This window comes from Perissodus microlepis, chromosome 11 (genome assembly GCF_051167445.1).
Source record: "Perissodus microlepis isolate ML-2025 ecotype Zambia chromosome 11, ASM5116744v1, whole genome shotgun sequence".
NCBI lineage: Eukaryota > Metazoa > Chordata > Actinopteri > Cichliformes > Cichlidae > Perissodus > Perissodus microlepis.
The window spans coordinates 28,720,701-28,735,121 of NC_140471.1; the positions used below are offsets into that span (position 1 = coordinate 28,720,701).

Consider the following 14,421-nt stretch of genomic DNA (forward strand, 5'->3'; position numbering starts at 1 on the left):
TGCATGCCAAATCTACACCCTTGGTTATAACTAAGTTTAGACCACACAATCTGAGATGGAGGAAAACTTTTAACAGAGCAGGTCAGATTCAGAGTCTCACCCTTCCTCAGACTTATAATGCCAGTGAGCTTTATATCTATGAGCAGACCTATGAGAGAAAAAAGGGACAAACTGACAATCACATAACTTCCATAACTTTCTCATTTTTTCATCAAGATAGAAAAAAATATTAAATAGTAAAAGCAGTCACAGTTCACATACATTTTTTCTTCATTTGTTTCACAAGTTAAGATAATTTTACAGGTGGTACTGGGTTATGGTATTATGATAACTGTTAACTGAGCTGTGTATTTGTGTTTATCAGCCACATAAATTTGGGTACGTTGCACAAAAAATGAGGAAATTTGTGTTTGGTTGATGTTTTCTTTGTTGTAACAATCCTTGGCAGTAAATGTTATAAACAGGCTTTCTGACTATATTTCCCCAAACATTTGTAGGCTAAGCAGCAGAGTTGAGTGTATAGATTGCGTCTATGAATAACTTGCCAAATCTTCTCTACCAAGGCCAAACAACTTATTCTGACTCAAAAATCAGCACAGAAACCTCTGACCAGCTGTGAAGTTAGTTCATGGGTGATGATATGTGCTGTGGCTCTGGATCCTTTTGATCCAGCTTTTTGAGTTTCATGTGTTTTAGTGATATTTTGTATAATGGTTTAGGTTTTAGGTTATTAATTAGTTTAAAGTTAGTCCGTTTTGAGTTTCTTCTATTCCTTGTTTAGTTTCTTGTTTATTATGTGTCCTTGTGTCTCTGTCCTCTGCTTCACTCTCAGTGTGTCCGTGTTGATGCGTGTTTGTGTGGGCATCCTTGTGTCTTGTTATAGAGTGTCTCTGCTTTCAACTAACACTTCCTCCACAACAATGGCAAAGAGGAACAGTAGAAAAACTGTGCTATGTGACTGACCCCAGAGAGCTAGTGAACTGAGCTAGTGAACTGATCTGATCCATAAAGAGGTAGAATAATTGTAGCCTTGTTAGCTACAACCTGCTGAACTTACAAAGATAAAAGAAAAGAACAAAAAAAGCTCAATTTGCAGCTGTAGACAGGTGAATAATTTTATTAAACTCTATGTATAAATTGAAATAGAAAGTGTAATTTGTTACATATAAAACAATCTCATTTATTTACAATGCAATGTAAACAATTAACAAATATTAAGCTTTAATTTAATAGCTAATTTAAATTAAAATTTGTAATACCATAGTATCTGCTTTAATAAAGACAATGAAACTAAATTAAGTACATCACCAAAGTATTGACTACAGGCTGCCATTACAATCACACAGCTATCTGAAACCTGACTTTTTAGTTTATATGGTGTGCAATGACATCATAATCTGATGATACATCTGCTTTTTGCAGTGACATGTAGGTTCTCTCCTCCTGATGTAGGTTCACCTTTTTTCTTGAATTCCTTTGATGAGAAGAAACAGAAGCCCATTATTGTCTAAAAGTCTTGACTGCATTCAAAGAGTCAAAAAAACATAAAAATACATGTGGAGAAACATACCAAAGGAACCATATGTAGATTATGCAGAAGGCATTGAAAGTGAGAGATACACCAGCAACAATCCAGGGAAGAACTGTACTGTAAGAACCACAATGTTTCACACGAGCTGCTGTAAGACAGAAGAGAGCACATGCACACACATATTTTATATATGTAAACACACACACACACAAGGCATTCAAAGTGAGAGATACACCAGCAACAATCCAGGGAAGAACTGTACTGTAAGTAATAATAATCAAAGTGTTTTTATTGAGTTTTCAGAAAGCATATCATTCATACAGAAAAACTATACCCAGACAGAGGGAAAAAAAAAAAAAAAGGAAAAAAAGGGGGGGGGGGAGTTGCCAGTTATGGAGTAGACGGAAACTCATCTTCAAAATAGGAAATGAAAGGCTGCCAGACCTTAAAGAATTTCTTGGTGTTGCCCTGTATAGTAAATCTGAGATGTTCTAATTTGAGGTGTGCCATCACCTCCTCCACCCAGCGTTTATGGGATGGCGGTGTTGCCTTTATCCAGTTGAATAGAATCAATCTCCTAGCCAACAATGAGGTGAATGCTATTGCCTTCCTCTGAGAGGCTGTTAGTTGAGTTTCCCTCGGTGCCACACCAAAGATGGCTGTCAGAGGCATTGGTTCCATATCTTTATTATAAATGAATGAGAATGTTCTAAAGATGTTAGCCCAAAAGTCTTTCAGCCTGGAACAAGACCAGAACATGTGGCATAAGTTGGCTGGCACCTGTTTACATCTGGGGCAGGTCGGATCGGCCCCTGGTACATTCTTGCCAGTTTCTCCCTTGACAAGTGGAGTCTGTGTAACACCTTGAACTGTATCAATCCGTGTCTTACACATACAGAAGCAGAGTGTACTAGATCTACAGCCCCTCCCCAGTCAACCTCTGAAATGTCCAGCCCCAATTCTTCCTCCCATTTCCTTCTTACATTGTCCAGGGAGGGGGAAGCCACATTCTGAATATTTGCATATAGCGTGGAGATTGTCCCCTTAGCAGTCGGATCTGTGTCCATCAGCTCGTCTATCCATCCGCTTTGTGGAAGCTCGAGGGAGGGGCTGAATGACTTTTTCACAAAGTCCCGAACCTGGAAATAAATGAAAATCGGTATCGTCTGAAATAAATAGAGGAGCCGTGGCATTATATTCATTTTAACAGAATTTACCTTCCCTGCTAATGATAAGGGGAGCGATGCCCACCTTTCCATATCTAATTTTGCTTTGTCCAGTGCAACTTTAAAGTTATAGTCCAGTAAATCTGTATAGAACTGTACTGTAAGAACCACAATGTTTCATACGAGCTGCTGTAAGACAGAAGAGAGCACATGCACACACATATTTTATGTATCTTATATATGTACACACACACACACACACACGTGGGGGCTAAAATGCTGTGGGGGCACAGACAGATGACAGATGTAACTAGCTTTTTTTGTAATTTTAGCGCTTCCAGGAGCCACAGCTGAGAGGCTAAACAGCCACGTGTCCAGTGAGCTGCTGGTTGCTCTACATCTATACAGTTGTGAACATACTGCACATATTTCGTCACGTTGACTGATACATAGTCTGTAGAATGTTGTTGAGAAATGCTGATTCAGAAATGTTTATTGCAAATATTTCCTTTGTTTGGGCTATTTTTTGTTTTTTTGTTTTTTGATTTCTGCTGCTGCAGTTAAAGTGCAGATGCAGTCAAGATAAAAAAAAATCTGAAATGCACTTTTTTTGTTGTTTGATACAATATTTTCCTTTGCTGGAATAAAAATCTGTTTTTTTTTTTTTTAATTGCAGCTGTATTATCTACTGTAGTTCTATTTACATAACATACAAGTAAACCATTAAGTTATATTTAAACCATTTGGTAAAAATCGATATTAAAAACTATCAATTCTATTGAAAAAAAAAAGATTGTGGTTATTATTCACCCAAATCAACAAGAAATGCAAACTAACAAAAATCTATTTCCAAACTCTAATTCAAATTTCTGCAGCTCTTTTTTTTCTGGAGAAAAGGTAATTTTTACAGAACATGTTTACAAATATATATTAAAATTTATCTACGGAGAAAACCTGATAATAATTACTAAAGTTAATGCTGCACCTATAGCAATTTCTGAACAATGATGACTTTTAATGACTTTCAGGAATTCCAGCCTAAAACTAGACAGTTGCTCTGCACTCGAGGGAAATAAAATGGAAAGGAAAAATAAAAAAGTTAATATCCGTGGTTTCTGAATTATAAGTAGTACATGCAGATACAGAGGTTGTGTTAAAAATACAGGACTAAAAAATCTGAAAATGTTAAAGTGGAAAGTGTTTAGATGAAAAGCACAAACCATGTTTTTTAGACAGGTTTTTATGGACTAGCAGGTTTTCTCTTACTTCTCCATTTGCATTGTTGCTGACACATTCAACAGTGCTGTTGCCATGGTTTTTTACAGTGAGACTGACAGTGCTGTTGACTGTGTGGTTTGATACACTAGTAATGACAGAGTACTCAGTGTGGTGATTCAACAGAGGCCATGTGATGTTAGGTAAAGGAAACCCTTCACTGATGCACACACAGGTCAAACCCTCGGACTGAAGCACACATCCTGAGCCATTCTGTATCTTTGTATGCCCTGTAAACATGTAGTCAGAATCATAAAACAGGACACGCTGCAAGCTATAATGTTAATGAACTTCAGGTTAAAAATACATGCCATCTACTTACAAGTCACAGTTACATCAACATATGAATTCAGAGTTGTGTCCAGATGTTTTACTGTACAGATGTACTGTCCTGAATGTTCTGATGTCACATTATGGACGACAAGTGTAGCTGATCCAGTGTCATTGTGCAGGTTTGTGTTAGAACTAAGTTTAGACCACACAATCACGGATGGAGGGAAACTTTCAACACTGCAGGTCAGATTCAGAACATATCCCTCCTTAACAATTGTAACACCACTGATTGTAATTTCTTTCTTATCTGTTAGATAAAAATATACATTTTACAATCATGTTGTTTCCTTTTCAGACTCTACTGATCATCCAATAGATTTCAAATAAATAAATAGATATAAACAATAACAATAGGTTACGAAGTACCCACAGTTCACATTTACTGTCAAAGTCTCCTCTGTAGTTTTTCCACATGTGAAGTTGATCTTGCAAGTGATACTGGTGTTGTGGTGTTCAGATGAAGCGTTAAAGGTCAAAGTTGAGATGTGTCTTTGTGTGAAATCCACCAGATTCTCAGTCTTGAAATTAGTGCTGTTTCCTGTAATGTAAGATTCAGTCCCTCCTGCTCCTCTCCATGTCCAGGTGATTTCAGGAACAGATCGAGAGCAGAGACCAGGAGCAGTGCAGGTCAGTGTGGCCTGCTGTCCCTCTGTCAGTGTGGGAATCATTACTCTGGGCTTCAGATTAAGACCTAATGGAAAAAAAAATGCATTTATAGAAACACATCAACTATCTGAAGTTCGTCTAGTAAATCAATCTGTTTTTTCAAATAAGATATTTAATGAAAATGGTTAATGGCAATCATAAGTTTTAACAGGAACTGCTGCAGTTCCTACCAGCTACCATAGAGGTCAACAATTCCCCAAAATAATGAATACTTCATTAAGGCCTTAAAAATACTAAATATGTTATTGTACATGAACAAATATCTTCTTTTTCAACATGATTGTCCTTGAAATAGCTTTTTTCACCTTTAACAGAGACAGTTACTCTTGGAATGAATGTGAATCCATCTTGTTGTCCATTCAGTTCACCAGTAACTCTGAGCTGATATGATCCAGAATCAGACTCTTTCAGATCATTAATGATGATGCTGCAGTTTTTTTGAGTCACGTCAGGCTCCAAACGTGAGACTCGTCCTTCAAACTCAGCCTGAGCTTTTTTGTCTGTGTTTTTGTTGCTGTGAAATATTATGTCAGCTTTACTGCAAATGTGTTGAGATTCACATTTGTACCAAACTATATGTTTGGGTGTAAAGCCAACAGCAGTAGTAAAAGAACACGGGATCACAACACAGAGTCCAGCCTCTGCTGTTAGTTCTCGCTCACTCAAAGTAACACAGTATCCTTTATCATAACAGTGTTGTCGTCCCCAGGCTGAAGCACCTGTTAATGCAAAGGAAAAGATAAATATAGTGATAAAGAATATTTAGTTTATAACAATAAACATGATGTCTAATTAAAGATACCACAGGAACTTTTGTGTTTTCACAATCTTCTTGTTTGTGCTGTAGCCTACACAACTACTTTTTCACATTTAATAGGCTATTATATCCAGGCAATATCTCAAGACATGTTTAACAAAAGATTAAATTAAAATGGCACACAAGCCAAAAGATGATAGCAAAGGCACAAATTTACGATGAACTGTGGGTAATAATAAATTCTTATTATCTGGACAAATTTCAGAAAAAGAGTGTTACATACAAATATAAAAAAATTAAAATACAAATATAGCAGAATTAGAGTAAAGGAGAAGATACAAACCTGTGTCAGCAATGCTGCCTTTTACAGAGACAAACAGAACCGACCAGATGAGAACAAACATGTTTGTTGCTCGAGACGTTCAGTCTCTCCCTCCACAGAATAACTTATCCAGCAGATGAAGCAAAAAGAAATCAAAACAAAAAATACAATAAAGAAAAAGCCAACAGTTCACATCACACAGCTCAATAAAAGATGTATAATATATATATAATAGAATATAAATGTATATTAAATGCCAAATAAGAGGACAGCCTTATAATATTTGATTAATAAATAATGGTCTTACTCACCATCACTGCTACGGATGTGAAAAAGTCTTTACATTTCTTCTTTTAAAAAGATTTTTTTGAGCCACATTCAATTTTATTTTTACCTGTTTTGGTTTGTTCTTCAAAACTTCTCTTCTCACTGATGACTGGTGACTCTCTAAACTGAAGTTTTTCATCCTCATCGCTCTTTTCTTTTTCTTCCTCCTTGCAAAATGATTTCAGGAAGTTTCTCAGTAAACCACTCAACTTTACAGACTGACATTCAAGTTCCTCTGTATGCTATATATAATTATAACATTGTTTATTAGATAATTACCTTTTTAAAACATAATGTTATCTTATTTTAACATTCCAATAATGATGCTCCAACAAGTTTTATATATTCATATCAGAATCAGAATCGGGATCAGAAGACTTTATTTATCTCCAAGGGGCAATTAACAAACAACCGAGCAGCATACGTGGAAGATAAGGACAATAAGAACAGGCAATAGAAGTGAAATAATAAATACACAGAATATACAGAATATACAGTTTTAAAATTCCACAGTTTTAAAATTAAAGTGACTGAAGGTGAATAAATAACCGCAAGTGACTAAAAGTGAATAAAGTGTCAGTAGTGTAAGAAGAATGTAGTTTATGTTTCTGGTGTGGGAAATGTTTTTATCGGCTGGAGTTAAAAAGCAGAGTGGCTTTGAGGACAAAGGTGGCTCTCCCTCTCTCAGTCCTGCAGGAAATGCAGCCGCATTTCCTGCAGAGGGGAGCCACTGAGATGCTGGGTGAAGAATGTGAGAGGGGTCGTTGATGATTTTGGCTGCCTGTCTAAGGGCCTGTTGGCTGAAAACCTGTGCCAGAGTTCTGACAGGCAGTCCAATGATTTTAGAGCACACTGATGGAGTGTGCTGCAGTCTGTTCCTGTTCTGAAGGCTGAAGGAGTGGAACCAGCAGGTGATGGAGAAGGTCATGATGCTTTCCAGGAAGGCATAGTAAAAAGTCATCATGATGGGTGTGCTGACTCCAAAGGAGTTGAGTTTCCTAAGGAGGTATAGCCTGTTGGCAGAGAATTTCAGGAGGTTGTTGAAGATGGTTCCCAGGTATTTGTACTCCTCAATACCTCCACTGGCTTCCCGTGGATGGTGGTGGTGACTGAAACAGCCAGATCCCTCGGCCTACTGGAGAAGGTCACCACCATCTCTTTGGTTTTGCCTATGTTCAATTCAAGTCTGGAGCTGTCACACCACTCTACAAACTCCTGAAGAGTGGGCCTGTGGTGTTGTGAGGGGCCTGACAGCAGTGACAGGAGAAATGTTTTGTCAGCATATTCAACCAGGTGACAGTTGGGCTGTGTGGATCTGCAGTCATCGGTGTAGAGGATGAAGAGCAGGGGGGAGAGCACACAGCCCTGGGGGGAGCCAGTGGAGGTGGAAAAGAGACCGGAAAGAGACTTGTTGACCCCAACTTTCTGAGTCCTGTTGGTCAAAAAGTCCAGTATCCACAGGATTAGCTGATCATCCAGGTGAAATCGGGTGGAAAGTTTAGTGGCCAGGATATGAGGCTGCAGAGTGTTGAACGCTGATGAGAAATCAGCAAACAGAAGTCTGGCGGAGGAGTCAGGGAGCTCCAGATGTTTGTGGATGGAGTCCAAGATCAAGATTTTGGCAGCATTTACATTACTTCAACATCATACCACCGATACAACATCATTTTATTGCTATATAAGTGTTTTCTTATGTACTCAGTTAAAAAAAAGTTTCTTGAGACAGATTGAGTGCATTAAAGAACTTAAGAATTTAAAATAAACTTCCCCTCTCTCATTCCCCCTATTTCGGCATATTTAGTCATAATTAATGTACAAATATGCAGAAGTGTTTGCTGCTTCTCTGCAAACACTTCTGCATATTTAGGCTTCTTATGTATTTATTTATATTCTGCACCATCTCTGCTGCTCTTAGTATTGCCATGTAACTTATTTTAATATTGTTATAGCAATGCACTGCTCTGCACTTGTATTTGTGAAAATTATTTTTAACCATTTAAAATAAGATCAGTGCAGCAGTTTGTTGTATGTGTGAGTCTACATAGCTGGACCCAGAGGATTGTTATAACCAACATTATATATGTCATAAAAAATTCAGTCTTTTTCTTCAAGCACACCATTGTTTTTCTTGTGACATTACCAATAAGTTTGATGTGTCACATGGCCCTCTTCCTAATGAAAAAACAAAAGTTGTATCCAAGATGGCCAACTTCTAGCAGTCAACAATCCCCTTATAGAATGAATACTCCATTAAGACCATAAAAATACTAAATGTGTTATTGTACATGACTGAATATCTTTTTTTCTACATGATTGTCCTTGGAATAGCTTTTCACACCTTTAACAGAGACATATACACAGAGTCCAGCCTCTGCTGTTAGTTCTCGCTCACTGAGAGTAACACAGTACCTCTGTCTCTACAGAGTTGTTGTCCCAAGGCTGAGGCACCTGTGAATGCAAAGGGAAAGATAAATATAGTGAGAAAAACTATTTAGTTTTCAACAATAAACATGATATCTAATTAAAGATGTTAGAGTAACTTTTGTGTTTTACACAAGCTGCTTGTTTGTGCTGTAGTCTACACAATTACTATGGTCCAGGCTATGAAATATTCCTGGATAATGATTAACAATATAACAAAAGATTAATTTAAAATGGCACACAAGCCAACTGATGATAGTGAAGACACACATTTATGATGAATTCATCTATCTCACATGCAAATATTAAAATAAATACAAATAAAAATATAGCAGAATTACAGGAAAGGAGAAGATACAAACCTGTGTCAGCAATGCTGCCTTTTACAGAGACAAACAGAGCCGACCAGATTAGGTCTTATTCACCATCACTGTTACAGATGTGAAGTCTTTATATTTATTCTTTTAAAAAGATATTTTTAAGCACATTTAACACATTTTTCTGTGTTTTACTTTATTCTTCAAACTTGTCTTCTCATTGATGTCTGCTCACTCTCTAAACTGAAGTTTGTCATTCTCACCTTGTCTCTCTTTTCTTTGTCTTCTTCCTCCTTCTTGCAACAACATTTCAGGAAGTTTCTCAGGAAACCACTCAACTTTACAGACTGACATTCAAGTTCTTCTGTACGCTATATGTTCATTATTTATTAAATAATTTACCCTTTTAAAACATACTGTTATCTTGAGATTTTGATATTCAAGTAATGGTGCTCCAATAAGTTTTATATATTCATATATTCACATGTGTGAACGTGTGTGTGAATGGCTGAATGACTGAATGTGGTGTAAAGCGCTTTGGGGTCCTTAGGGACTGAGTAAAGCGCTATACAAATGCAGGCTATTTACCATTCATATAGCATCAAATCATCATCATTCACCTCATGGCCCTTTCCACTGTCAAGTAAAGACCCCACAATATTAGAGTGAAAACTTGATCTGTATATTGCATTTAGCTTGTCTTTACATCACATTCAACATCATACAACCGATCTAAAATCATTATATCTTTATAAGTGTTTCTTATGTAGTCAGTGTAAAAAAAATGTTCCTTGAGACAGATTGAATGCTTTAAAGGGCAAGAGCTCTTTAAAGCTTCATTTGTATCCATTTATATTGTTCAGCATTTCTGCTTTTCTTAGTAATTGCTATGCAATCGTATTTTAACATTGCTATATTAATGCATTGGTGGGTACTTTGTATTTGTGAAAATTATTTTTAACCATTTAAACAAAGATCAGTGTAACAGTTTTTTGTGTGTGTGTCAGGTGCCTCTGTGGTTAGGTTTTGTTTACTCTTGGTTTTGATTCTTTATTATGGTTTTGGCTTTTGTATTTCATGTTTCTTAGGTATTATTTAGCACCTTTTACAAGTTGTACTGGGTTATGGTATTATGATAACCGTTAAGTGAGCTGTGTATTTGTGTTTATCAGCCACGTAAATTTGGGTACAAAAAATGAGAATATTTGTGTTTGGTTGGTTATTTCTTTGTTGTAACAATCCTTTTTGGCAGGAAATTTTATATAGTCAGAAAGCCTGTTTTGTTTAGTTCCCCACACATTTGTATGCTGAGCAGTAGAGTTGAGTGTATAGATTGTATCTATGAAAAACTTGCCAAATCTTCTCCACCAAGGCCAAACAACTTACTCTGACTCAAAAAGCATATCAGCACAGAAACCTCTGACCAGCTATGAAGTTAGTTCATGGGTGATGATATATGTGTCATGGTTCTGGATCCTTTTGTCCCAGCTTTTTGAGTTTTAGTGATATTTTGTATAATGGTTAAAGTTTTAGGTTCATTAGTAGTTCAAAGTTAGTCAGTTTTGAGTTTCTTCTATTCCCTGTTTAGATTCTTGTTTATTAGGTTCCCTAGTGTCTCTGTCCTCTGCTTCCCTCTCAGTGTTGATGCGTGTTTGTGTGGGCATCCTTGTGTCTTGTTATAGAGTGTCTCTGCTTTCAACTAACACTTCCTCTTTCTTAAGTACCTCTAATGTACTTCCTCTGTCTTTGTGGTCAGTTTCAAGTAGTTTTATCACATTGCTCAACTGCTGTTCAGAAGCATATACTTCAAAAATGTAAATGTAAACATTTTATACCAAGCCTTTTCAGGAAAACTTATTAATGCATCTTTGTATGCAAAAGTTTCCCAGATCACCTGCACAGCCTGTTCTGAGCTCATATATATGGAGGAGGCTGCACCAAATATACTGATCAATCTGCTTTAGTGTGCCCTGAGATAAAAGGGAGCTGATAAAGTATTTAAATACCATTGATTAATTTACTTAGGCATGGTTCACAAACACGCTGTACCCAGACTCAACAGAGACTCCACAGTGGTCAACACAGCGTAGAAGATCGACTGCCCCCTCCCCTCTTTCACATCTATACATCCCACTGCCTCAGAGCTGAGGAGATCACAAGAGACTCCACCCATCCTGCAGCCCACCTGTTGTACTTGCTGCCCTCAGATAGACATGACAGGTGCATCCAAACCAGGACTAGCAGACTCATGAACTGTTTCGTGACCACACTACAGAACACACACACACGCACCCTACCCCAGCACGTCAGCACCTCTCACACACATACAATGCATAGACACAACACACACACACACACACACACACACACACACACACACACACACACACACACACACACACACACACACACACACATATTTAATTGTTTATTGCTATTTATTGTGCTACCAGGAAGTTGCTTCTAAGTTAGCTGAACATCTGATGCCTTCTTGGTTCTGAATCATCTTCTGCTTCTCTGCCATGTGTTGTCCCACAGGGCTCAATTTTAGGGCCACTGCTGTTTTTATTATATTTATTGCCCCTGGGTTCCATCCTTAGAAGGCATGGGATCACTTTTCATTGTTATGCCAATGACTGCCAAATTTATTTGTCACTAAAGCAGAAGGATGTCATCACCATAAAACCTCTAGATGACATTAAAGCATGGCTGGCTTTAAACCTTTTCAGTTTTAATGAAACAAAAACAGAGGTGTTAGTGTTTGGACTCAGTGGTCCCTGTGAGTCCTCCTTTATTGATATGGGACCCTTGGAAGTTTATTTTAAACCTGTTATTACTGTTTTAAATTGGACAGCCAAATTAGAGCTGTGGTGAAGTCCAGTTTTTATCATTTAAGGCGACTGGCAAGAGTGAAATCTTTTCTTTCTGGGCAGTACCTCAAAATAGTGATCCATGCTTTTATTTCTTCCCATCTGGACTACTGTAACTTTATGTGGGGGTCATTCAGTTTCTGGTTCAAAATACCGCTGCACAACTGCTAACAGGAACTTGTAAAAGAGACCATATAACCTCTGTGCTGGCCTGTTTGGTTGTTTTAAAGTGTTTTATAAATAAAGGTGATAATGATGATGATGATGAGATTCTGAGAATTTCTTGGTGTTAAACAGGATTTTTTTCCGTCCCACTGTCACCAAGTACTTCCTCACAGGAGGTCATCTGATCATTGGGGCTTTTTATGTAATAGTGTAGGGTTTTACCTTACAATATAAAGTGCCTTGAGAAAACCGTTGTTGTGATTTGGCACTGTATATGTATATATATAAACAAATGTTTTTATGGTAATTCAATAGGAGAAAACATACCACAGAGAGAAAACATGTCGCCTTTTATAAATATGAACGTGCTTTAAATACTTGTTCCCTCTATCACTGTGATCACTTAAACATAACCTTATATGGCATCACTGTACTCACCAAGTACTTCCTCTTCTAACATAAAGGTCAGACTATCACTGCCAACCTGTATGTTTACTAATGACGCAACAGAGAGCAAAACCATGTTGTAACCGGTCACTGACTTAAATATTTGCATGTCAACAATTCCCACTGTTGTACACTGTAATGTACACAGTACACTGTTCACCTTAATTTGTCATTTAGAGGCAATATTTGGGTTCAAACTGAAAGAAACAATTCACTCCAAACATCAGGTTAAGGTTTGCTTTGGCTTTCAGCATTTGCAATATTACCAGGTGAAGTGAAATTTCTACACTCTACACTCGTGCTATACTCTATTTGAGTTATACATTCATTTCATTTCAGAAATGCAGGATGTGTTTTAAAAGACACAGAAAGAGCCACTGAAAATCCAACACCACTGAAACTAAACTGAACTTAAACTTTAAGGCAAAGTAGATTAAATTAATTTGTTAAGCTGTGAATCAGTTTCAGCACAGCAGAATGGTTGAGAAATCACTTCACAACCTTAAAAAGCCAAGAAACATGCATATCTGACTGATCTGCATGTTGCATTATAAGTGAGGAAAATCTCAAATATAAGTGTTAGTGAATTATGCTGTTGCCCAGCGTGTGTTAAAAGTGGTGTGATGCTGCCTGAATAAAATACTGTCCAGTTAGAAGTAAGAGACACTGTAGTACAATTTCTCTCTGTTACTGCACACTTTAGAAAATCACAAAAATACTACAGTTAGAATTATAAAAACAAAAAAAAATGTGGATACCAGCAGATAATGCAATCTGACTTGAAAATAAATAGCTAAATATTTATGTCATTAGTTAAACACTGCCTTCTGCTGGACACACATTGCTCTGAAAAACGCTTCAGTATCCATGAAATGTGCAATAACATCATCCAACAATGTGAGGTCACCAGAAGACATTGCTCTAGGGACCGATGGATGTGGGTTGTTGTTGGCAGCTACACAGAAGTGCTGGAGAAGCAAGAATCCAGGCTAGCCTTGGGCCGATCCAGTTCCCAGCTAAGCGCTGCTAATTGTGCCTCCATATTAGCTGTGCTAGGTCACACATGAAAATGGAAATTAATAAGGTTACCTGGATGTGCCCTTGCTGCTGCTGTATAAGTCATGGCTCAACAGGGTGGGTGAGGAAGCCCTAACAAAAATTTTACTGCTTTATTAGTTGGCTGGCCAGATCCATTGTTCAGTCATTGGAAAGCTCAGATTTTTATGTATCTACACCTATTTTTTAGTTTTTAATTTTAGTCTCTGACTCAGCAGTCCCAGCGAATACTAAACAGCCAGATTGATCTCTGGAGATTTGCAGAGTTAATTATTATGGTTGCAACATTTGGCAATAAGTGCCTGTCTGGTTCTTAGTTTTGAAAATGGCTAATAGATGAGGGGGGTAATAAGTCCAGAAGAAAGGAAGAAACCAAACAGAGAAGATTTGTTAATTTAATTCAGCTTTATTACAAAATGATTTAACTGAAAAAGATGACTATGTTCCTATATCAATCAAACAAAAGACAACCACAAAAATATCCTGGAAAGAAATGAGTTTAACAAATGAATCAAAGAAAAACAGATGTGCTATCAACAGACACTTGTTTCATTTTTTCTAATTTCATATCAGACACTTTAAAGATCTTAGTGAAACTATGTATTGTAAATATTACCTTTCATTGTTTCAGTAAGGTAAAGTGTTCTCTAGATACAACAATTCTATATAAATGTATATAATTTGCATATTTCTGTATGATACACCTAATTATCAAAGAAAGAAAAAAAAAATCAGACCATGATAAAAAGTTACCTGGGGCCTAACAAA

The 14,421-nt window shown here is 37.1% G+C and overlaps 1 protein-coding gene across 1 annotated transcript; it reads right to left on the reverse strand.

Moving 5' to 3' along the window:
- Positions 1 to 1,365: 1,365 nt before the first annotated feature.
- LOC146378130 (sialic acid-binding Ig-like lectin 14) lies at positions 1,366 to 6,239 on the reverse strand. The gene is made up of 7 exons (XM_084943891.1): positions 6,072 to 6,239; positions 5,277 to 5,690; positions 4,676 to 4,996; positions 4,295 to 4,552; positions 3,918 to 4,202; positions 1,571 to 1,679; positions 1,366 to 1,474 (listed from the first exon to the last, which is right to left on the reverse strand). The coding sequence occupies exons 1-7, from the start codon at positions 6,130 to 6,132 to the stop codon at positions 1,366 to 1,368; spliced, it is 1,557 nt and encodes a 518-aa protein (XP_084800017.1). The 5' UTR covers positions 6,133 to 6,239.
- Between the last annotated feature and the right edge of the window lie 8,182 nt (positions 6,240 to 14,421).

Bases quoted from the DNA above. Each gene is read 5' to 3' on its own strand.
- LOC146378130 (XM_084943891.1), bottom strand. From the start codon at position 6,132: ATGTTTGTTCTCATCTGGTCGGTTCTGTTTGTCTCTGTAAAAGGCAGC. The intron at 1,680-3,917 runs GTTTGTGCTTTT...TCTGTCTTACAG, and splicing joins AAACCTGTCTAAAAAACATG to CAGCTCGTGTGAAACATTGT. The intron at 1,475-1,570 runs GTATGTTTCTCC...TTCTCATCAAAG, and splicing joins ATCTACATATGGTTCCTTTG to GAATTCAAGAAAAAAGGTGA.